The sequence below is a fragment of the Eurytemora carolleeae genome, unplaced genomic scaffold (genome assembly GCF_000591075.1).
Source record: "Eurytemora carolleeae unplaced genomic scaffold, Eaff_2.0 scaffold873, whole genome shotgun sequence".
Taxonomy (NCBI): Eukaryota; Metazoa; Arthropoda; class Copepoda; order Calanoida; family Temoridae; genus Eurytemora; species Eurytemora carolleeae.
The window spans coordinates 27,625-53,941 of NW_019396770.1; the positions used below are offsets into that span (position 1 = coordinate 27,625).

Consider the following 26,317-nt stretch of genomic DNA (forward strand, 5'->3'; position numbering starts at 1 on the left):
AAACGGCTGGACCAAATGGGCTGAATTTTTTTTAAGGAGACCCATGGTTATTATAGGCTAAAAATTCATTATTTTCATTTCAAATTAATTTGTATTAAAATTTTTTTTATTTTACGATTAACGCCGAGCATTTCAGTTGGTATAACTTATAAATTTGTTTTCCTCTTGTTGCTTACATTGTTAAAAAAATAATTTTTAAATTTTCTGTAACATTTATTTTTCTACAAGCCTGGCAGCATAATCAAAAGCCTTTCATCTTATTTAAAAAATTGCCATTGAAAGAAAAAAGTGAACCTTTAATACAAACTCTGAACTTTTAATCCGTATATTTTTGCAACCCAATGTATAAATATCTAATATTTACACTATTAGACTGAAAAGATATGGGGATTAGATTTAAGTTTGTGGCAAAGATTCTAGTTCTTTGCCTAAAAACTATAAAAAAAAAGAAAAAAGTTTCTGAGATTCATATTTTGATATTTTTATCACTAATCAGATATGTTTCTGATAATGTTGAATCCAAGGAACTATATACAGGAACGCCCAACTCAGATATACGCATATTATGTACTGTACACTGTGGGAGGAATGTAAACAAACCCAGTGTCCCCACAGAAGTTGAAGGGAATGGATGTGATATTACAGTCCAACAAAAAACAAGTTAATATATCAAGTTAGAGCGAATACACATGATTTTTGGCTTTCTGGTCAATATGGAAAATACAATAGCAATATATTTTTATTCCACCCCTTAAGCCCTTTTCCCTGAAAAATGATGCGTTGCCCCTGAATATTTCTTGGTTGAATCAATGAATATGTACACAAATCTTATTTTTGGTCGTACTCCTTCAAGACAGTACATTATTAATTTTTATAATTTTTTAAGTATTTTCAATTTCCGAAAAAAAAATATTGCAAACTAAATTGAAGATTCCTTGTAATTTGAGAAGTTTAAATAACAAGATTGATCTTCAAAAGTTGACAGGTTTCTAGCCTCTAGTGAACTATTAAATGTAAACGATGATCTTGATGTTAGAACAGTTCTTGGAATAAGAGGAATAGAAAAACTTGCTGATATCTGCTCTTCTGGTTTAGGTAAACTTGATTCTACAGACTTGGATCTTTTAATAGCATTGTAGGAACCTTCTTGGGATATATTTGTACATGTAGTTGCTTGTTTACCTTCTCGTGTTACAGTATCACTGTTTTCAATCAGAATTTCGGGGCTTTGTCGATTTTTGGCCACACTTTGTTCAACTCCCTCAGAATGGTCAAGTTTTAAAGGATTGCTTGAACAGTCTGGAGTATGATAAAAAGACTCCGCCCTTGCTGACAAATTAGTTCCATTTTCACAACATATCACAACATCAAATTGGCTCGAGCTTTGTACAACAAAGGTTTTCACACTAGAACGCTGCAGCTCACTTTTTTTGATTAAACTCGGTTGGTTTTGGAATTTTGCTTGTGGACAGCCTTCATTTCCTTTTCCAGCAAAATTCCTGGCATTATACCTTGATATAAATTAGTGTAATAATGTGAAACAAATGTTCAAAGCCACTGAGCACCTGCCTCAATCAATTAATCCCTAATGATATCTTTGCAACCTTTGTTATTTAAAAATATTGCCAGTTCATTTAACACGCTTCACAATTTGAATTTAACTTAATTTAATGAATTCAAACTGCCTACTGCCAGTTAAAATTAGAATTGCTGATTCAAATCCATCTCTAATCTGTAACTTTGAATTGGTAGTTCAAACTTAAACCGACAGTTAGTAGTTCAGCAACGTAGCTCAAATTCATTAAATTTGGTCCCAGGTTGCAAAGATCTAAGAATTAGAAAATGTGAATTTGAGTTTTTAATTCATTTGATACATTTTTCAAAGTAAAAAGTTGTATTCCACTCTTCTATGAAGATTATATTTACATAGATCAAGATCTTTCCTTGCTCTGGTGTAGTCCGTAGGATCCCTCCTGCTGTTCTGATCTAGTCTGTCACTATAACTCGAATACAAGTTGCTTCTGATGCCACCATTAGTCGAGAGAAGACCAGGAGACGTGGGCTGAAGATGGCTACCGGAGGAAGACAACGGAAACCCGTTCCATCTTCCTCTTGATGAATGCTGGCTTCTAAACGACGAGGAAGTTGACCGGTAACATCTTGACGTAGTTAAATGCTGGTTTCTGGAAGAATATCCGATATATCCCTCCTCTATGGAGGTGACTGGATGCTGGTCGACCTCTAACTGTTCAGCTAGGGCAGGCAGCTGTTCTTCCCTCGATCTACTAAAGGAGGCCCGGATAGCCGTAGTGATGTATCCCCTTCAGTTTAGAGGTTATCATCAACTTACAATTATAAACTCAATCTAGTTTTATTAAAAATTGTAAAAATTGTAAATAAATTCAGTTTTTGTCTAAAACTCAAATTTTGAAATCCCGAAATTTTGGCAAACCATTATCATTTGATATAACAGAGTTATTAATTTGAAAAATCAAAATTCTTAGACATAGGGTTGCAAAGATACAGAAATTAGAAAATCAGGGTTTGTGGCAAAAACTCCATTCCTTTTGAATTTATATATCTTTAATATCTAACAGATAGTGTAGGCCTTTGATATTTCACATTCTTATGATTATATATCATTCTTTATGTGATTATAAATCTTCCTTAAGCTGGATCCCCTGAGCAGTGAGAGATTTAAGGAACTCCTGAAATTAATAATCATAACATTTTTGTTCATCCTGTATAATAACAAGTTGACATTTTTCACACCCTGTATGGTAAACTGCTCTTTTCCCCCATAGATCCATGAGTAATGTAATCTGTTTGAGAGATCCTTGATATTATTTGATGTGTCTAATTGGCAATCTAGTGACTTGAGAAATAAAATAAAAAATATTTATTTTTAACATTAGTCTTAGCAATAAGGTTTTTGAAAGTAATGAATCAAAGGGAAAAGCAGGACAGGAATAGCAGGACAGGAATAGTAGGACAGGAATAGCAGGACAGGAATAGCAGGACAGGAATAGCAGGACAGGAATAGCAGGACAGGAATAGCAGGACAGGAATAAGTATAAAAATTGTGAATATTTAACAACTGCCTCTTAAAGAGATTGTTCATCAATGTAAAACTAGGTCCCATCAAACAGGGGAATAAAGTGACGACTTCTATATCGTCTTTGTTCCGCGTGGCATAATTACGTGAAAACAAGAATTAAAACTACTAGTCTAGGGAATTCCAAAATGTGGTTTACCATTTGTGCACCTTAAAATTGACAGAAATAAATAAAATTAAATACTTTCTTCAATATCTCCTTAAATTTTGAAGATACAAAGAAGGCCGACCACATTTTTGAAAAATCGTCATACGTTCAAGCCTTTGTTTGATACACTCTTTATTATATCGAAAAAATGAAGACGATCTTTAAGTTTTCTCTTAATTCCCATTTTTATTGGGACACCCTGTAGAAAAACCGGTATTACAAATGAATACCGTTCAATATAGCAAATAGGAGAAATAGATTTAAAAAAATTGAAAAGATAATATTAATCTGATAATGGATTGAAGAGCATCAGGTTTTATTCATAGTTCTCATTTACAACGAACCCGACCTTTTCTGAACAATAAAATGAATTCATGAGTTTCTGGCAAAAAAAAGTCTACACTTCATAGACGGATTTTTAAAAAAAATCATTCTTCTTAGATTGTACAATTTTACAATATACATCTATCTACGAAAAATAGAAACGACGTTGCTCAGTGCTAGACCTTTTCAGCTTCAATAGACAAAACTTGGTGAAAGCTTCAGAAATAAGTTTAAGCGATAAGATAGATAGAAATAAGATGTGTTCATTGTGGAAAAAATAAATGTACTTTTTGTAATAGGTTTAGTTGTATTTTTGCATAATCTAAATTTAAACGTTCTTGAAGATTAAAAGAGGGAGCATAGAATACACTGAATTAAACTTGTATTTAATTGGTTAAAGTATGTTTACATTAAACCGACATGTCTAAGTTTCTGAATTTGTAATGAACCGTTAGCCAAAGAGTCCTTGTAATAACAACTTTTATGTGAAAAATATCTTCAAAGATACTGAATATTCGCCACAAATTCGAATTTTCTAATCTCAGTATCTTTGCAACTTGATGTTGCAGACCTTTGATATTTCAAACTGAGACAATTAGAGTTTGTGATGACTGTCCAGTTATTATAGCTCTAAACTGTATGTTTTAATATGTTTATCGGATGCATCAGCTCTATGGAATTGATGATAAGAAAAGAACGATTGAGTCTCAGATATGAGTTTGTTATGATTTCCTTAAAGTGACGCTTCTCACAGACCGGTTACCAATACTGTTTCTAAAATATTATAGTCTTTATTATTTAAGAAACTTATAAAGTGCTAGCAACAAACTCCCTATATCTCTGCAACCCGATATCGTAGACCTTTAATATTTTAAACCATGAGTTATGTTAGATCAAAAAGTCAAAGTTTAAAATATCTTAGGATTCCCCTACGAGGCTGCAAAGATAAAGGGATTGGAAAATTTACGTGTATAGCAATAATTTAAGGAAAAGCTGGAGGAAATTTAGATAATTTAATAGTAAATGGACGGGCAAAGGGAGGCAATAAAAAGAGAAACTGCGGACATGCAGATGGAGAAAGAAGAAGAAAAATAAACATCTTTTTGCCTCGTACCATTTTATTTATAACAAAAAAATTGTAAAACATTGTTAAAAAAAGATTATTATAGTAAGTAAATTATATGAAAGCTCAGTTATTTCAATTGCATGCAAAAAATAAAACAAAAACAATGTAAATAACTCAGAAGTTATGAAAAACAATTATCAAATATAATGATTTGGTTGTCTAAAGCGTCCAATACTGTTTTTTTTTTCAAAGTTTATTATTTACAGATAAAAAAATGGTAGAAATTTATGTCTAAAATCCAGAATTTTCAGACTTTTGATGTAATTTTTTTCGCCCCCAAATTTGGGTTTTTATGAAGTAGATGTGATAAAATTATCCATTGTGATTTTTATTCCGGGTGAAGCGGAAATATCAAAGTTGATCTCTATAACTTTTGAAACATTGATAACTTCAAAATTGCTTGAAATTTGAAAAAAAATTATTTCAAAAATTATTGACCTGGATATACCAGACCTCTCTCCACGGTTGAACAAATCATTGAGAAATGATTTTGCAGCCGTTCTAGAATATTCCAAAATACAACAAATTTAAGTTTAGATTATTTTAGAATTTTTGTTGTTTTTGTTAGGTCGGTTTCATTTTATCTTTTTTTGAGTTTTTACACATTAACAAATAAGTTAGTACCTGAAACGCTGCCCAATAGCACAGTAGATGAAAAAGTTTAAAGTTGGATTGAGAACTAAAAAATTAATCTTTTTTGAATTTATAAATATCTTACTTTTGAATTTATAAATATCTAGTTTTTAATATAAAAATATTTTGATTTTCAATATAAAGATAACTAATTTTTAATATAAAAATATTTTAACTTTAATAAAAAAAAATTATTGCTTATAATTCTCACATTTCGTTTAGAATTTACAAATAAATTTTTTTTTAGTAAATTTGTTTCCATGAAAGTAACTTAACACTCATCTCAAACGTAAATGTTCAAATCCCTATATCTTTACAACATTAAGTTGCAGAGATATACGGAATAGAATATTTCAATTTGTTGCGAGCTAAGTTTCTTTTTAATGGGTTTAAGAATCAAATGTATAAAAATGTGTAATATATTACCTAGCAGAATATGACTAACAAACCCTAGAATAATGTTCCAGGCCGGATACCCATGTCCAACCAAATTCACCGTAAGACATGCTCTAAACAATTTTTTTTAGTTTTTAAATTTTCAATTCGAACCTTCTAGTTTTTTAGAAATATTATTGCCCTAACTTCTTCTGTTAAATACGAATTTCTGAATAATGAATCCAAAAAAGAAACTTTAAATCGTAATTAAAATATATATTTTAACATTTACATAAATATGTAAAGCAAGAACCAGAAAATAGTTGAAATTACAGTCGTCTAATTTTTTTTTTAATTATACAACTGAACCAAAAAGTCAAAGCATATTATTATTAAAGAATATGCCAAGACATTTTTAGAAATATATTCGTTGCTAACAAAGAGAATAGAATATATGATAGAGTGGAATTTACTAGAAAAAAAGTGTAAAACGGCCATTTTGTTGTATTGTTTCCATACTGCAGGTATACTTCACATATTTGTGCTATATAACCTTTTGGGCCCTGAAACATCATTTTATAGAAAATCTAAAATTAATATTAAAAGATAACCAAATTATGAAATAGGCTGGTTTCATAATTGACCAATGATCATTTCACATAGACTCTATGCCTTCCACTTTACAAACGATGAGTTACCGTTATAACTATAAATCAAATGATGTTTTTATTCACCTAATTCGTTTTATAAAGTTTATTTAACAGCTTTAAAAAAAAATTGAAATTGAAATGAATAGTCTAGGGAACATACTGTATTAATGTACTCTACTGCATATAATTTGTGAACATTTACATGATTTGTACACTTTGAACTCCCTTTCAGGCTAAAAGGGACTGAAAAAAATCATACCGAGGGATTGTCTAATTCCACTTTTATATTTATACTATTCTGGTTGCAAAAATTACAAATCTATAAAATTCTTGGGTAAAAGAAAGAACAAAATCTCATTTAGGTTCCCATTGTACATCGCACCTTCAAGATAAATGTAAAGTTTGTCATTCTTTTGAAACTATTGTAAAAGTTCTGCAATCATATCTTTTAGAAAACTCAGCTATCAAGTCCAAAACTTTTAAATGAGATAAAACAAACAAAAAGTTAGTTTTCAACAGACAGGACCTGAATATTAGCGTCAAACTCAAATGTTGTAATTCTTTTAACTTTACAAGTTTAAAACATCAAAGATTTACATCTGAGTCTAAAACTAAAGAATGCGCGAATTTTAAGTTCGAGGTTAAAAGTTCTGTAAAATAATGAATAGCTACTTAATTATTAAACTTTCTCAATTTTAATGTTGAATTTTCCGGGGAAAATCTGAACCAATCAGAGAAAAGGATTTTAATAATTATTACGTAAGTATCGATATTCGGTAATCAGCTGTTTTTTAAATTTTAAATTATTTACGTGACGGAAAACAAAACATATTTCCAGTTACAACCGTATTTTGGGTATCCGTGCAAACATTAATTAATCTAAAACGTGAAATTTTATTATAAATCAAGGTTTTTCCTTTTAAATATATCGTAATTAGTTGAATGCCGCTTACCGCTGAATGATGATAGACAAATAGGGATTGCGGGAATTCAAGATTTTAACCCTGTGGTTAAATATTTAACTCGTCGATTTCGGCGAGTTAAATATTTAACCACAGGGTTAAATATTAAACCTCTCGGTTAAAGTTCAGGTTTAAATTAAGTCAAATGTGGCATTTAACCATGAACTTAAAATTTAAGTCAAAACTTTTCGTTCTTTAGTTTTAGACTCAGGGGTGCAAAGTTGAAATTGGATTCTAACCCATCAACAATATTTTTATTGCAATTAATGATGAACGCGAAATTACCTTGTAATATCGAGAACATACACGTCATACACTGTCAGAATACATCTAAACATCAATATTCAATAAAATGAGGGAATAATGCTAAACCCCATAAATTCAAAAATCTATAAAGATATTCATGTTATCGATATTTTAAATATTCAATAAATGAATTGCTATTCTTTTGGCAAACGGTTTAACCCAATTGAATGCATTAAATGTGAATTTTATTTTAAAGGGAGTGCTCGCGAAAAATGAAAGAGGGTATAGGCGTACGGCGAAAAATAAGCGCTTTTGATCGCTACTAATCTTACTTCTATTTGTTGCTTCTATAAGGAAAAAATTGTTAAAAACAGTTCATGCTGAAGAACGTAGCGTCCATACAAAATCAGAAAGTTTCAACATTCAACTCGGATCGTAAATTTAATTTAATTCCAAACAAATCATTCAGATATTACAAACAATAATCATCGATTATTTTTCAACTCATTCATATATAGTAAATATTTTATTATATTTTTTATTATGTTTTTTTAAATAATATTTTGCTAGCACTGGATTTTCGAACATTTCTGGAAAATATGAAAATGTCGTCTTCATTATCAAAAATCCTCGAAATAGGAATAAATGTTTTCAAAAGGAACTGTCAGTTCATAAAAATTAGAAAAATATTATGAAATATCAACTATATATGAATGCGTTGAAAAATTATCGATGATTATTGGTTGTAATTATGATATAAAATATGATTTCACTTATAAGAAATCACGTATTGGGCATACCCTGCAGGGATTACTTTATCCAAGGAATCAACCATGTAATCCTCAAATTCAAAAGTGCCCACATGATATCGAGACGTTTAAACTTTATTTTTAATGACCCTGTGTTCATTTATAAATTCGTATGTCCGATTCATAACGGCACTCTTTGTATGATTAACAATTAAAATTGCTAGAGTGTCCAATTCAATAATTAGTATGCAAAAGTATCAAAACATCAAATGCCAAATGATCAAATGCCTAATGTTGGAGTACACACGTAGGTCTACAAGCTAGAAATGTAAACAAATAAGAGGAAAATCCTAACAACGGATCGTACTGCATTGTTCATCTCAAAACCGGTTAAATGTCAACAACAAAGAGTAAAGAAAGACGAAGCGATAAGAGATAAGGAAAGAGAGGAACTGAAAAGAAAGAAAGAAAGAAAAGAAAAAGAAGAAAAGAGAAGAAAGGAGAAGAGAAGAAAATGAATAGAAAAGAAGACTAGAAAATAGAAGAGAAGAGTAGAAAATAGAAAAGAAGAGAAAGAAGCAAAAGTAGATTGTGGGAAAGAGAGAGCTAGTATTTTACAAACGTTTTATCAGAAAAATATGTTTAAGAATACCTTCAACTTTAAAATTAACTTTATTCAATAATTGTATGATATTTTTGAAAAAATTAATTGTCCTAACTGTTAAGCGTACTTTTCATCATCATTTAAAGATTTTTGATTATTGGCATTCGATAATCCAATATTTTTGCAATTCTCTTATCCTAAACATTGTAAACTGTACCTTGATGTGTTGCAGAGAAGAAAAGTCAGAACAATGACCACCAGCATTATTGACAAGTGCTCATCATTGACCTAGAAATAAGGCGAGGTTACCAAAAAAATGTGTGGGTTGGGGTCCACGGCACTTACACTCCAAAAAAATTAATTAAATGATGTATATCAAATTTTTTTATTTACTATACCTTACTTATTCAGTATAATACTATAAAAGTTTTGAGTTTGATCCGAGTAATCAGTTACTTTTTCATATAAAACCTTTTATCATAAATCTTCTGAAATTTTGTTGTAATTTATTTTTGTTTACCTCTTTTTTGTTCCGACTGTTTTCTGGTCTTCTAAGAAGTGGGGACTAGAAAAATTAGAAAAATAAAACATATTTCATGAAACTATAGTGTACTTTATCATTCTACTCACTTTATCGTGAATTTCATAATGAACGTTCTTTAAAGTAATCATCGTCCTATAAAATTAGCTGTACATATATATAGCACGTGTGCTATAAAGTTTTAATACTTCCCGGATTCTCTCTAACCAATATTGGATATTTCCAAAATAATTTTTTTCAATTGAAATGAAAATAAAACTGAAATCAACTTTATTTTTTACTTCTGCTTTGTTTCAAAGCTTATTTGATCTAAAGAAATAGCAATTGAAATAAGACAAGTACACAAATGTTTCAAAAATTACCTATAACACTATTTTTTGGCAACAACATAAATACATAATATTTTGTCCCTTGCTATAGCTCGGGACAAAATTGAATCCAAAATGGCTAGAACCATAGATAAAGATTGCGCATCAGACGACATTTTTTATATTGAAAGATATTAATGTAAAGAGATGTTTTAAAGAGATTCCTATCATATAGATCAACTAGGTCGGTTGTAAATATTAGCTGTTCTTATGTCATTGAGAACTTGTGGTGTACATGAGTTCTGTAGAGAGAAATTTAAGTTAGTTTAGTCCTTCTTATGTCCTTCTTCAGTTCTCGTCAATATGATATATTGCTCAGTGAAATATTGTTCAAATAGTTCCATTCCCGGAGTTATTTTACACTCTATTATGAAATCAATTTATAAAACACCAAACCACCCCGCTTATCATTGAAGTACACTTTGACTCCTAGAAGTTTGCGGACTGTACAATTCTTGGTGATTTTGCGTACAAAAGCTATCTATGTTTATTTATTTATCTATGGCTATAACCTTCTCGATAAAGAGAAAATTTCTGTTCAGAAACTTTATAACACTGGGAACCGAAATAACAGTGTTATACACAGTTATAAAAAAATGTTGTATTCAATTTTCTCTCTATACTTTTCCTCTCAATCTATTTTCTTGTGACAAATGAATTTGAAATAAATCGTATCAAAGAAAATTGTTGAATTAAATTTTTCTATTTTCCTTTTCAGATTTTTTTAATGTGAACATTGAAATACTAACTATGGCGGAAAATCTTTGGAAAAAATCCAAATCATTAAAATTTTTCTTTTGAAGAATATCTCCGTGATTTGACTTTTTGCTTTTCATGAAAAGATGAAAAAAGTGTATTACATTCTGATATCTTGTTAAAGTCAGATTATCCCATTCTTAAACCAAGTTTCAAAGAGTTGCACATTTTTATTAAAATTAATCAGATAGTTAGCTCTCTTTGAAATAATTGCATTTTTACTCTAAAATAATTTTAACTTGCAAAATAAAAAATCAGATAGTCATCTCTTCTAAAGAGTATTTGTTGCTCTTTATTGTCTGATCTAGTAAAAGCGCAAATAAACGCAAATTTTCACAAAATGAAAAATAATCTAAACTAGAAAGTAATTTAAAACTCTACACTGAAAGGGACTGTAGTTGGAACTTCAAGTGACCTTCTTCCATTCACAATAGTTTCAATAGAACTAAATATTTCCATTTACTGATAGCGCAGATTGAAGGATAAGGCTCTAATTGGTAATGAGATAGATGTTAGATAGATGTTACCGCCATACCGCCATTGGTTTAGAATAGACAACAAACACAACAAACACTGAACCCTGATTGGATCAGGTGCTAATGGACTCGGAATACAGGAGTGCAATTGATGCGGAGAATTCCCGATTCACAACGTTACCCTCTAAACCTTTATTTGATAAGTAATGGGAAAGATATCGTCGTCTTTCTCGCTTGAAAAGTGTCAAGTTCTTATAAGATTCCTATTTTGTTAATGTAGCAGAAATTCAAAATTCACATTTAAAGCGAAACCACAACCGAAAATACTCAATTTCCAAGTAAAAAAATATGGACATTTTATTCATTCGGGATCAATAAATGATAATGTTGTTAATCTAACATGGAGGCATTTACTTGAAATCATAACAGCGTCTATAAACACACCACACCACACACATGTGTATTGTTTACAATAATATATTTTACAAGGACACTTGGAATGTTATTTAAGTTAAAACACGAATTTAAAATGATAAAAATCCAAATTGGTTAAAATGTTTTCTATTTGAGAAATGCACATTGCACAACTTCAAATAAGGAAATTTATTTCGATGTTTATTTAACACTGCTAGAAAAAAAGAAATTATAAAATTATAAAATCCAGTTCTTCTTAATTATAAGATTGGGGTTTTAGCGTTCTAGTGAAAACCATTTTTAGTTTAGGAGAAAAAAAGCATCACACCTCCCCCCCCCCAAACCTGGATAGGGCTAACACTAGTTAACAAAGTGAAACGTCAGCATTTCATTTACTAAGATTTCATCAGAAAACTTTAATAATCTCTTCATTACTTTCTCTTCTTTGTTCATTCACTAAGCCTTTGTTTTTTTCAGCAATTACAAAACTAGATTTTGGAAATTTACTGAAAAGAACTTTGCTAAGAACTAATCAAGCTTTGTTCAAAATTGTTCTAAAATCTTGAAAAAAAGAACAAAAAAATTCTTGCAATTAAGTCTAGACAAACTTTCGTTGTTTGGCAGAAATGGTACAAAAAAAAGATTTCTCGCAACAAATCCTAGTTTTGAAATCCCTATATCTTAGAACACTAATGCATAATGGTGTAAATTTTTAAATATTAAACTTTGACTAAATATTATATTTAAGGTTTAATCATGTTGTGAAAATGGTAGTATAATTAAAAATTAGCGTTGGAGCCGAGTAATCAGTTCCTTTACCGGAGAAATTTTCAAATGTTTTCTAGTTAAAATATTTGCTAAAAAGAAAAAAGAAAAGCTAATTCAGGAGTAAATTTTAAAGATTTATTTGTTTGTAAAGTAAATATCATTAATGTTGTCATAAATTAAAAACTTCTCTCATTTTAGTTTAAAAACAAAACATTATTTATTTAGGATTTATGAAAAAAGAATAATTAAACATTGGGTTTGAGAGAAGGGCCTTTTATATATTGACAGCAAAGGTACTTAATTACAAGGTTATAATGCAAGGAAAGTTAATTGCAGTTCCATATACTCTACGTACATGTTGAAACAACTTCTCTCGGGGCGGAATTTTTAAGAAGAATATTGCATCAGTGTTCGTTTAATATTCGAGGAGGTTAAAAGCATTAAATTTTGATAATTTTGATAATTCACATAATAGTTTCCTAGAACCAGAAAATTTCATTGATTTTTTATGTGAAAGATGAATCTCGTGTCAGGCTTCGACATCCGTCTTGTGTTTACATTACCGCCCAGAGACAGTACACTGCAATAAAAAAGATGCGTACACCTCTGAAATAACTTTCCTTGCATTATAACCTTGCTTAATTGCACCATTTTATGAGGTTTAAAAGCTGGGTTTTATAGTTATTTATAGTTTCATTGACTGTTTTTTCGTTTGTTTCCAACTAGCGACAAATCGGCAAACCCGATAGATAGCGCCAAGATGTATTTCAGTTACTCATATGACCCCCAGGGAAGGTTTTGGCCGGTCGGTCGAAATTAAACAAATGTTTTTTAGAAAGGCGTCCAAATTGTAGTAAAAATATGTTTGAATCAATCAAAGAAAATCATGCAAAAGCAAGTATTTGGAAAATCAGTTCTTGAAATAAAGACACAAGTAAAAAATTCTGAAATTTACTCAAGTTCTTTGAAAAAAGTCAGGGATTAAAACCTTCAAAACGATTTGCAGTAGACATTTCTTTGACAGTTACAGAAATCAGGCCGTTTTTTCCAACTGCCTTTCTTGATTGTGACTATATTGGATGTTACCAAGAAAACATGTCTAAATTAATTATTTGACTATTGTTTGAAAAATAAATGTTCTTACCTTTCCATCTTCTCCCTCAACCAGACGATACATCTGCTGGCGGCGGCTTTCACGGGAGAGCCTAAATAGTTTACTTAAATATCAGCTTTTTTATTGTTTTCCTATTGTGAAAATACAAAAAACTTATGACAATTGCTTACTCCTCAGCACAAATTATCGCATTTATTTGTTTTAAAGATATCTTATTATCTCTCTTATTATCTTTTTTCATCCATTTTTGTTTGGTCGAAAATTATTTTTGTAAAGTTGTTTATATTTTCAATATAATATTTTAAATACTGAATTTTCAATTTGAATATTTTAAAAAAAATTCCTTTTTCTTTTATGTTTTTCTCAACTTCTTTGCAAAAACACAAACTTTTAGAAACTTTTTAAAAGTTACCTGATAGCTAAATATATTTTGTAATTTAGAACTGATGTGGCCAGAACAGGGATGACCCCCATCACTATCAATCTTTAAAAAAATCAATTTTAAAGATTTTCAAATGAAAAATATACTTTTAAATAGTTTAAATGTGAATTTGTGCATCCACAAAAAAGCAATTACATTGTATTGAGTAAAGAGGAAACATCCTTACAGAGATTTAATGCGTCTTAAAGGAATTAAGTCTTTGCCAAAAACTAAGATTTTCTAACCCCTATATCTTTGCAACCCAACATCATAACCTTAGATATTTCAAACTTTAAATCATGAATTCCTTTGGATCAAATAATCTAAGTTTAAAATATCTATGGTTCAAAACATTTGGTTGCAAAGATTTAGGGATTAGAAAATTTGAGTTTTTCTTATGATGGGGGGATGGGGATTGGAAGCTTCCATAATGTTTTAAGAATAATTTAATAATTACCTTGACCATGAATATATATCTAGATAAACAGGGTTTACTCTCAGCTTGGTAATCTTGAGTTTATATCTCTCTCCATCATGATCTAAAGTTAAATATTAATACAACTTAAAGGGACTGTAAGTTTAATTTTAAGGGACCCTCAGTGCAAAAATTGCATTTCCTGATTCACAAGAGTCCCTTGAAACCTTTATCTGATCAAGTTTGTGGAAGGTATAGGTCATTTTTCGCTAAAAGTGTTTCATTTTGATATATTTTTTATGCAGTAGAAATGCGCCAGTGATTCTTGCAAGAGAAACCAAAATTTTAAATATTCACTTCTCTAAAAATTAAAAACATAGATTACCTAATTCATACTTAATTTTTTAAAGGATACCGATCGGAGTCGGACATTGACATGTTTGAAATTACGCTTACTACTGTCACCCCCCTCCCTCCAGAGTCAATCCTGTCGTTTAAAAAACATTCATAGAGAGTTTTTTATACATGCTGTAGTTTTAAGCAGTAATTTTATAAAGATATAATATTCATATTTCAGTTTATTATTATTTTTTGATTTAAATAAAAAAACGAGATTGGATACTGTTTCAATACTGAATCTCGTATAGAGTTATTAAATATGAGAGGCTTCCTTCGATCTTTTGGGACATCATCATTTTTCATAATATAGTAATGGTTACAGATCTAAAGGATTCTTTGAATTAGCTAAACGCAATTATGAAACATTTTTATCATTTTGGAATGTCACCAAGTATTTGTTATGTTCGTAATTGTATTATATCAAATACATATTCTAAATTCTATCAAGTATATTACGTATCCAGGTTTATCCAACTGTTATAGTGTTTCAACGTCATGTTCAGCGAACATTTTAGATTTTACCCTAAAGCATTTATTTAAGAAGTTGTATCTTTAGCTTAACGTCTTAGGATTTCTCTAGAAATCAGAGCAAACTGGAAAACGACCAATATTGTCGAATTCGACTGGTTAGACCAATATTGTCGAATTCGACTGGTTAACCGATCTGAGCTGAAAACTTTAGAATGAGAAATCCTTAATCACGATCGCTTAATTTGATTATCCAATTTAAGCACTTTTGATTTTCTCTTAATCCTTTTTTTGGATATTTCGACTGAATAAAAGTTACGTTTGATTTCAATTACAAATACAATGCTATATCGATTGGACTAATATCCGATTGAATTAAGGTCAACTGTTCACAAGCCGACTTTTAGAGCATTTAAACAAATTTAAAGAACTTGAGTCTTTGTCACAAACTTAAATTTTCTAATCCTTATATCTTAGCAGCTTGATGGTGCAAACCTTTTATATTTCAAACTTAGATTTGATCTGCCAGAATTCATAGTTTAAAATATCGAAGGTCTACGGCATTGGGTTGCAAAGATGTAGATTAGAAAATTTGAGTTTGTGGCAAAGACTCAAATCCTTTAATCATGCTAATATGAAATTATTAAAAAGCATATTTTAGGAATATTGTCATTTCGAACGTTATGTTTTAATAAACATTAATCCAAAACGTACGCTCGTTCAATCGATGTTTAGTTCAATTGATTTGACACCATCAAAAATTAAAGAGTGCATCTTTACATGACACGCTGATGTATAAAGTACATGGTGTAGAATAATAAAATCCCTACCTAGAGTAACTTCGAGAAACTTTGTAATGTTGAATAGAACAGCCAGAGATAGCACTAAATAATAAAAACTATAAATATTTAATCCTTCATTCATGTTCAATATCATAAGAGAACATCTAAATGTATTTTGTGTCCAAGAATTGTGAAAACGGCTGAACCGATTTGGCCCAAACGTGGGACGGGAAGGGAGATAAAATCTATAAAAAATGTTATTTTATGATATACGCGGAAAGAATGGTGGTACTAGAATGTTTATATATAAAATTGATGAAATTGTTGTTAAAATCATTAGAAAAAAATGTTTTAACTATCTTTCATATTTTGTATTTATGCTTGCAAATATTTTGTTTTTAGCACTGGGGGTGGGGGGAAGGCTAAGAAAAAATAAAATAAATAATAAATTTAGATAAATGAATAGAACCTGGTAGAATATGAAGAAGCAACCTCCTTCTTCTAACCTCGGTATAGTCCTCTACTGATCGAGGGAGTCTGAAAAATGAAAAATTTCCACCTCATTTGAAAAAAAATAATGTTCTTTTCAAAATAAAGCTGTACTACAGTGAGTACCAGAAAACAGTGGAATATTTTTATTTTAATTAAAAATGACCCACAGGATTTTTTTATTCTTATAGCGACCTTTCCAACAAGAACTAAAAACTCATTACTCAGTTTTCTGGTTCTCACTGTTCGGTTTCTAGGGTTTTTCTTATCAGAAAATATACACTCCCCTTCCCCGTTTTTGAGATAACTTCTATTCCTTTCGATTGTATAAGAAAATGAATAATATAAAAGTCTTAAAGGTTTGATTTTTTGATAAAGGAACGGAGTTTTTCTCAAAAACACAAATTGTCTAATCCCTATATCTTTCCAATCGAATGATGTAAACCTTTGATATTTCAAATTTAGATTATTTGGTCTAACAGAATTCATAGTTTAAAATATCAAAGGTCTACGACATTAGGTAGCAAAGATATACAGATTAGAAGTAGAGTTTGTGACAAAAACTCAGTTCCTTTATTTATTATATATAGTAAGTTAATCTTCAGAAATCCTTTGAATTTGATTTCTTAAACCTTTTAATCATAAATATGTAAAACCCAATCAAATTTACAATTTTAACTTTAAAATTTAGAATATAATATGCATTCGTACTTAGATCTTAAATAATTCGAATGGTAAGTAAATAGCTTTTAAACCATGATGAAGAAAAAAGAAACCCATGTTTCATTTTATTCTATCTCTAACTTTTATTGTTAAAAAGCACGTAAAACCCCTGTTCCATTTATTCAATATGTAGATTGTAAAAATCTCGGTGTTTCTTCTTTTTTTCTTACTTTAATCATAAATATGTACAACCCAATCAAATTTCCAATTTTAACTTAAAAATTTTATAGAACGTAATATGCATTCGTACTTAGATCTGAAATAATTCGAATGGCAAGTAAATAGCTTTTAAACCATACAGAAAAAAGAAACCCATGTTTCATTTTATTCTAGTTCTAACTTTTATTGTTAAAAATCACGTAGAAAACCTGATTTTTTATAACTTTATTTATTCAATATGTAGAATGAAGATTGTAAAAACCTTGGTGTTTTTTTCTTTTTTTTCTAACTTTAATTAAAACTGCTACGTAAAACCCTTCTTTTTATCTAGGTATATTTAACCTTAAACTTGAAATTTGCAAAATATTATAACTATAAATAATATATATTATAACATTATAAATTACAGGGAGAGAGAAAAAAAGGTGTTAGGTCATTTCCCCAGCGCAACTTCCACAACACCATTTCCCCAGTCACAACTTCCCCAACAACTATTTCCCCAACCGCTAATTTCCCCAACACTAACTTCCCCAGTCACTATTTACCCCAACAGCAACTTCCCCAACATCAATTTCTGCATGCAGTAAAATCCTATCTGCCAGATCAAATAATGTGTGTGCTGACTTTAAAACTTTTGGTCACTCAGCAGCAACCATGGAGATGCACTTCTGTTCATGTCTGAGGCTAAGTTTACCAGAACCGACCTACCTGCAGAATATCAGGGTTGGTCACAACATTACTAATATGCTGTTTTTCAATAGCGGAAGCTCCACACTTTGCAATTGCATGGTTTATATTATTATTAATATTATCATTAGGTTGCTGGAAAGTGATATGATGATTGATGACGTTATCAGACTCCTCTAGTTCCAAAATGATTTAGTAGTGTCCCTTGATATTGGTTGATTGTAGGTTTTACTCATACTTACTGGCCTTGTATAAACTGCTAGCATGACGACTCTAATCCAACTGATTGGGTTTTTCACATTTGAAAAGGTGCGAATTTTTTATTTTCAAATTGCGCATTTGTTCATTGGAATAATGTTAAAAACGAAAAAATTTAATATTTTACTGCATGGGGAAATTGTTGTTGGGTAAATTGCTGTGTTTGCTGCATGGGGAAATTGTTGTTGGGAAAGTTGCTGATTTTACTGCATGGGGATATTGTTGTTGGGGAAATTGGCTGTTGGGGAAATTGGCTGTTGGGGAAATTGCTGTTGGGGAAGTTGTGTTAGGGGAAGTTCCGCTGGGGAAATAGCCTAACACAGAAAAAAATGCAACCTAGAAATTGCGTCATTAATCAAATCCTCGCATTCAAAAAATTTAGTCTATTTTTTCTGAAGTAGAAATACGCAAGTCACTTCATGAGAAATTATAATTGAATATATAATCAATTTACAAAGTTAATATGAAATATTTACTGAAGGATGCCCCCCCCCCCTCATAAATAGTCTTTTATTCGTCTTCTATCCTTTAACGTTGTAGACGTTCAGGATTTGAATCCAAGTATTGACAAATCCTTGATATTGAAGGGTTTAAGGGCCAATTTAGAAATGGGGTAACATATTTTTGCTTTTATTATGATCAAAGACAATTTCAAGGCCTGAGGCCTTTTTTTGACAATTTCTCTCCTTACCTTGAGAATGGATAGTATACAGCTGTGTATCTCTCAGCTGCTATTGACATCATCATAAATACTAAAACAAAATATTAAAAAGTCCGGTCGGTACCGGTCGGTATTTTGAAATCAAAAGTTACTAACTTGTTTATTTTGAGATCTATCGTTTTAATATCTTAAAAGCCCTTGAAAATAGATACACAAACCTCATATGTTATATTTTGTCAGAACTTAAAAAAATACATGTTTCCGACGTTATTTTTGTTAATGTTTTCTTGTAAACCTCAACTAGCACCTCAACTGAATAAGATGTCTTAAATTTAAAAATGATTAAGCCTTTTAGTAAGGGTGAAACTATGGGGCCTTTTTTTTAATAAAAGTGCTCAGATCCATCTTGTAAGTCATAAAATTTACATTTACAATTAGAAATAAAATTCCGATATAAAATGTCCCCTAACTCTGAGGGTAAAACCATAGTGTTTAAAGGAAGACGACATTATATCAATATTTGAGTGTATTTTAAGTTTTACACAAAGCAAATAGTTTCATTATAACTTATTGAATAATTTATCGTTAAATGAGGCTATTTAGACTGCACACCTGCTGTGTCTCACGTTTATTACACTATTTAAAGTCATAACTTGAGCCTAAAAGTCGTCTTCATATTCCAGAATTTTCTAGCTATCACTGTATTAGACCAAAATAATTCAATCAAATAAGGTCAAGTTAGTCAGGATTAAGAAGTTTTTTTTCAAAAACGCGGATTGACGGAAAATGATTGTATACTTAATTATTATTTACGCGACAAATATAATAAGTGTTTTTAACTTTTAGAAGTGCAATTTTATTTTGGAAATAGCTTTTTCTTTAAACTATTTTAAGCTTTGGAAGCATGTCTTATTTATATTTGTTGTATCTAGGTAGGATAATCAAAATTATTGTTTATCTCAATTTCTTTTCCCCTAGAATTTTCCTATTTAATTTTCCATGAATTTTTCCAAAATGTACGCAAGTTTCTATTTATATAAAGGAATTAATTAAAAATAACATATAATATTTGTTTGTTTAGGATTTTTTTATGGATTAAAACATATTTTAATGTTTTCAAAGAAACTGATTACCACAAATATAATTTTTGTAACCTTTGTCTTTGTAACCTAATGGTGTACACCTTTGACATTTAATAATAATTCCGAGGGCGTAGCCCAATGGTTTATAATTGAATCCATAGGGGTTTTAATTTCCATTGGTTAACATCGTTAGTCCCACTGAAAACCCGTTCTTTGTCGTAAATTACGAGTTTAACTAGTTTTCCCGAATGAAAGGTACCACCGCCGTTTACCCGCAATTGAACGATTTTCGCTATTTAAGAATCTCAAAACCAAGCTAAGAACATTCCCGCGGTCCTCCCGAGAATTGAATAATTACACGCAAAGCGCGCCAAAACCTTTTGTTCCCCCACCTGGCAAAAAATTACCCCCGACCCTCTTGACTTTTTTATCGTAAATTTTGTCAATTTTATGTCAAACCCATGAGCAGCCTGGGGGGTAGAGGGTTAAAAATGTGTAACATTTAGATTTTTTTTTAAAATATTCATTTTGAGTAAAAAATGACCTTTTAGCTAAACTTTTTTAAAAATCTACTCTTAGACATCAAAATAAAACAGCTTGAACGGGCCTGTTTTCTCATTTTGCGTTCCTTATTTTTCCAGGAGGACCGTCCCCCATAAGCTGCCTCTGGATTCAATTGAATGAAAAGCTATACTTGAAAATACGTTTACAGTCTCTTTAAGGCCTCGAGGATGTGCTTGTCTCTAGTGCATATTATTACCTGATGCAGTGAGTGATATACTTCGAAGAGGGTGAAGAAGATACGGAGTTAAGAGTATTCTAACAGTCACAAGCACTTTCAGTTCTCCTATACATATATACAGGGTTACAAACAAGCACTTTCAGTTCTCCTATACATATATACAGGGTTACACACAAAGGATGAAACTGTTAAACTGAAACTCTTCACATAAGCCGATCCCAAGGTTTAATGAAGTCTTCTACCTTGAATTTAGAATAGCTTCCCAAATGATTTGGCAAAATAAATATAATAAATATAAGAAAAAAGCCGTCTCATCCTTTGGTGGGTAACTTTGTTCATGTATATTATTTACACAGGGTCAAATAGAGTAAGAGAGAATCAACAATTTGAGGAAGCCTTTCTTCGTAATAAGCTTGTTTCTGTTTTATTTTTCTGGAAAGATTATTTTAAGAGTGTGCGTTTAACAAAACTGTCTGAACAGAAACTGAATGGAAATAAAAGAACAAAAAAACGAATAACTTTCTTTCAAAGTTCATCGTTCTATTTAGTTTAGTATTCTAAAAAACACCCTCTTTTGTACTTTTTTCGATCATTTTACTTTAATGTCTTGTAAATTTAATGTAAAATATCTATAGAATAATTTTGAACATCATTTTATGTAATGCAAATCATTGAATTTCTCTTGAATTTCAAATAATTTTTTATCACAACCGTATTTATTTATTGAAAGCGGTTTTGTAAAAATGAATATTGGTTTGTTGTTGAATAATACTAAAATTGTTCTGGGAAAATACTTAAAAAGGAAAAAATCATTCTTTTCCAAACTTTTTTTTGTAAAAAGGAAGAAATATTATTATAAACAAGAAAATGTATTTCTAAAGAATAAAAATTCCCCAAAAATGGTGAAACACTGAACCTAGACTCATCACTAGCATGCAGACCATGTAAACTACATCCACTGCTGCCAGGCTGATTAACAACTGATTTAACAATCAACAATTAAAAGAGAAATAATCAACCAAATTCAGTTTAAAGTTCAACTTAATTCCAATTAATCTTTTTTTAAATCTTGAATTCGATCGTAAAGGTTTTCCAATCTGAAATATTTTCATGTTCAATTGCTTTATCTTTTTAAATATTAATTGCGGCAGAGACAAGGAAGAAAACTGACAGTAGTGCACCAGATAAAACGTTATCTTCCGTTTCGGTTTTCAGTGTTAAAGGGAACCATGGTGAATCAGTCAGTGTTAAAGGGAACCATGGTGAATCAGTCAGGATTAAAGGGAACTGAATCAGTCAGGGTTAAAGGGAACTATGGTTAATCAGTCAGGGTTAAAGGAAACCATGGTGAATCAGTCAGGGTTAAAGGGAACCATGGTGAATCAGTCAGGATTAAAGGGAACCATGGTGAATCAGTCAGTGTTAAAGGGAACCATGGTGAATCAGTCAGGGTTAAAGGGAACCATGGTGAATCAGTCAGTGTTAAAGGGAACCATGGTGAATCAGTCAGGATTAAAGGAAACCATGGTGAATCAGTCAGGGTTAAAGGGAACTATGGTGAATCAGTCAGGGTTAAAGGGAACTATGGTTAATCAGTCAGGGTTAAAGGGAACCATGGTGAATCAGTCAGGGTTAAAGGGAACCATGGTGAATCAGTCAGGGTTAAAGGGAACCATGGTGAATCAGTCAGGGTTAAAGGGAACCATGGTGAATTAGTCAGGGTTAAAGGGAACCATGGTGATTCAGTCAGGGTTAAAGGGAACCATGACGAATCAGTCAGGGTTAAAGGGAACCATGGTGAATCAGTCAGGATTAAAGGGAACCATGGTGAATCAGTCAGGGTTAAAGGGAACCATGGTGAATAACTCAAGCTACTTTTAATGGACGGTCATTTTGTGGACTTCCTTTAACTACCTTTAAAAGAATAAAATGTGTAAACTTTCTTTAATTTACAGATTTTTAATGTTTAAAGCTTCTTTATACAATGTAACAAAACCTTTATTTTTAAAATAAAAGTTAAGATTTTATTGCTGATTTGTTCCTGATTGAAGGTGTTACACAACTCTTTCCTAAAATAGAATCTTTTTAATCTTAATCCTTTATTAATTTTAGAACAAATGATAAAACTTTTTTATATTAAAAACATCTTGAAGTAGTTATGCCAATGTGCTTTGTGCAAATCTAAAAAAGATTATTGAAGCATCGAGTTTGCACATTATGATGTCCATTTAATCAATGAGTATCATTATGATATGTAACACAAGTTAGATTTGTTCTAAATTTAGACATGTAGATACAAATTTTAAAAAAGTTGTTTTTTGACTTTAAATTACTACCGTATCAGGAGTAATCACGCAGATCTATCGCTGTAATAAAAGTGAATTCAACCTATAGAAGTATAAAGTCTGACCGCGTCAACCTTGTTGCACCAGCTAGTCCTGTACACAGAGCTAGACCAGCTTTTTTACCCCTGCCAGGCGGTACAGTACAAACTGAGACCCGAAAGGTTGACCCGGCTCGGAAATTCAAATGTACTCCGGCTGCCCGTGTATTGCATATACATATACACTATGGTTTGGTGTTTGTTTGTTTGTTTGTTTGTTTGCTTGCATCAAATAAACATCATTTTTTTGGTGCAACTCAAATGACACCAGGGACCGTCAAAATTGAAAAATTTCCCTTGCAAAAAATGTTCGACATATTTCCTGAAAATACACCAATTTAAACCGAAAATTCCCAAATTTTTTCTTTGTGAAAAACAATAAAAAGTTACTTCTTTAAGAGCAAAGCTTAAAATTAAAACTGTTAATAAAAATTGGTTCCCTATTTGCCTATTATTGATATAAATTATTATATTATTATAATAAACCACCTGCTAAGAATTATGATAGAAAATATGCTGGTCAGAATACCAACTATGCACAGAGAAGTCTAGAAAAAAATAACTAAAAAAAAGATAATTCTTTTTATAATTTTGTTTCACATATTGGGATTGCCTTTCAATTAAATTATTTTTAGTTATACATTGTGAATAGGCTTAATCATGAATTTTGTCTTTGACTAAAAATTGAAAGAGAGAAGTGATTTTGAAATGTTCCGCGATGAGTTTTGCAGAAATATTCTAAATGATAATTAAAAATTTATGAAAGTTTTTTAAACTGAAAATTTATTTAAATAATCTAAATGAGACCTGAATTACTCCTTCCATCCAGAACTGGGAAGTAGTAATGGTATAAACCTCCCAAATGGTATACACAGGACAAACTAAACCTAAATATAATGATATAAACCTCCCCAATGGTATACACAGGACAAACTAAACCTAAATATTATGGTATAAACCTCCCTAATGGTATACACAGGACAAACTAAACCTAAATATAATGGTATAAACCTCCCTGGTATACACAGGACAAACTAAACCTAAATATAATGGTATAAACCTCCCTAATGGTATACACAGGACAAACTAAACCTAAATATAATGGTATAAACCTCCCCAATGGTATACACAGGACAAACTAAACCTAAATATAATAATATAAACCTCCCCACACAGGACAAACTAAATTAGAAAATTTTATTTTATTTGAAATATGTAAATTATGCATGATCCCCTTTATAAAGATTATAATATTGAGTATCAACATATCCGACCTAGGTTTTTCTACTTTAAAGGTTTTCGAACTTACATTGAATTAATCTATTCTATATTTGCACAACAACTACTAGATAATTAAATCAGATATAATTTAGTTCGGATTTCGGTAGGTCAGTTTCCATGGCATCTATAAAAGACTGCAGTCTATATTACAGACGCCTTTATAAATCGAACCTGCATTTAGAGGTTTGATAAAGGTGGTGTTCACAGTACTCTCCATGTTTTATAAATAATTAGTTTTTTCTGAAATACCAAAATCAATAATTTAAACTAATTAGAAAAGATTTTTAAAAGAACACGTTTTGTGATTAAAGTATTAGGAATCAGCCCATTAAAAACCGTTATATACCTTAGAGGGTTGGGCGAACTAGGAGAGGTATAAACAAGAGTTAGGAGAGATGTAAACTGGAGCTAGCTGAAGTGTAAACTAGAACTAGGAGAGATGTAAACTTGAGCTAGCTAAAGTGTAAACTAGAAGTAGCAGAGGTGTAAACTGGAGCTAGCTGAAGTGTAAACTAGAACTAGGAGAGATGTAAACTGGAGCTTGCTGAAGTGTAAACTAGAACTAGGAGAGATGTATACTGGAGCTAGATGAAGTGTAAACTAGAACTAGGAGAGATGTAAACTGGAGCTAGCTGAAGTGTAAACTAGAACTAGGAGAGATGTAAACTGGAGCTAGCTAAAGTGCAAACTAAAACTAGGAGAGGTGTAAACTAGAACTAGCTGAAGTGTAAACGAGAACTAGGAGAGGTATAAACAAGAGCTAGGAGAGATGTAAACTGGAGCTAGCTGAAGTGTAAACTAGAACTAGGAGAGATGTAAACTAGAGCTAGGAGAGGTGTAAACTAGAACTAGGAGAGGTATAAACACAAGCTAGGAAAGATGTAATCTGGAGCTAGCTGAAGTGTAAACTAGAACTAGGAGAGATGTAAACTGGAGCTAGCTAAAGTGTAAACTAGAACTATGAGAGATGTAAACTGGAGCTTGCTGAAGTGTAAACTAGAACTAGGAGAGATGTATACTGGAGCTAGATGAAGTGTAAACTAGAACTAGGAGAGATGTAAACTGGAGCTAGCTAAAGTGTAAACTAGAACTAGCAGAGGTGTAAACTAGAACTAGCAGAAGTGTAAACTAGAACTAGGAGAGATATAAACTAGAGCTAGGAGAGATGTAAACTGGAGCTAGCAGAAGTGTAAACTAGAACTAGGAGAGGAGTAAACTAGAACTAGGAGAGGTGTAGACTAGAACTAGGAGAGATGAAAACTGGAGTTAGTAGAAGTGCAAATTAGGAGAGGAGTACATTAGAACAATAGGAGAGATCTAAACTAGAACTAGGAGAGATGTAAACTAGAACTAGGAGAGTTGTAAACTAGAACTAAGAGAAGTGTAAACTAGAACTATAGGAGAGTTGTAAACTAGAACCAGGAGAGGTGTAGACTAGAACTAGGAGAGGTTTAAACTAGAACTAACAGAGGTGTAAACTAGAACCAGGAGAGGTGTAGACTAGAACTTGGAGAGGTGTAAACTAGAACTAGGAAAGGTGTAAACTACTAGGAGAGGTGTAAACTTGAACTAGCAGAGGTGTAAATTAGAACTAGGAGAGGTGTAAATTAGAACTAGGAGAGGTATAAACTACAGCAAGGAGAGGTGTGAACTAGAACTAGGAGAGGTGTAGACTAGAACTAGGAGAGGTGCAGTAGACTAGAACTAGGAGAGGTGTAAACTAGAACTAAGAGAGGTGTAGACTAGAACTAGGAGAGGTGCAGTAGACTAGAACTAGGAGAGGTGTAAACTAAAACTAGGAGAGGTGTAGACTAGAACTAGGAGAGGTGCAGTAGACTAGAACTAGGAGAGGTGTAAACTAGAACTAGGAGAGGTGTAGACTAGAACTAGGAGAGGTGCAGTAGACTAGAACTAGGAGAGATGTAAACTAGAACTAGGAGAGGTGCAGTAGACTAGAACTAGGAGAGGTGTAAACTAGAACTAGGAGAGGTGTAGACT

The 26,317-nt window shown here is 31.2% G+C and overlaps 2 protein-coding genes across 2 annotated transcripts in view; one reads left to right on the top strand and one right to left on the bottom strand.

The window, feature by feature from the left end:
• Positions 1–814: 814 nt before the first annotated feature.
• On the bottom strand, positions 815–24,553 carry LOC111708476 (uncharacterized). The gene is made up of 22 exons (XM_023481865.1): positions 24,491–24,553; positions 23,846–23,925; positions 23,528–23,586; positions 22,702–22,724; positions 21,572–21,640; positions 20,674–20,760; positions 18,862–18,922; positions 16,324–16,391; positions 15,903–15,956; positions 14,248–14,329; positions 13,782–13,853; positions 13,400–13,460; positions 9,453–9,497; positions 9,150–9,220; positions 7,619–7,663; positions 5,773–5,855; positions 5,338–5,392; positions 5,152–5,214; positions 4,320–4,361; positions 2,667–2,708; positions 1,944–2,321; positions 815–1,499 (listed from the first exon to the last, which is right to left on the bottom strand). The coding sequence occupies exons 1-22, from the start codon at positions 24,534–24,536 to the stop codon at positions 920–922; spliced, it is 2,166 nt and encodes a 721-aa protein (XP_023337633.1). The 5' UTR covers positions 24,537–24,553; the 3' UTR covers positions 815–919.
• The window catches only part of LOC111708477 (putative Delta(7)-sterol-C5(6)-desaturase 2), a 22,474-nt gene continuing 14,046 nt past the window's right edge, over positions 17,890–26,317 (top strand). The window contains exons 1-2 of the mRNA XM_023481866.1: positions 17,890–17,895; positions 21,809–21,813. The gene's annotated coding sequence lies outside the window, so the exon portion shown is untranslated. The remainder of the gene's footprint in view (positions 17,896–21,808; positions 21,814–26,317) is intronic.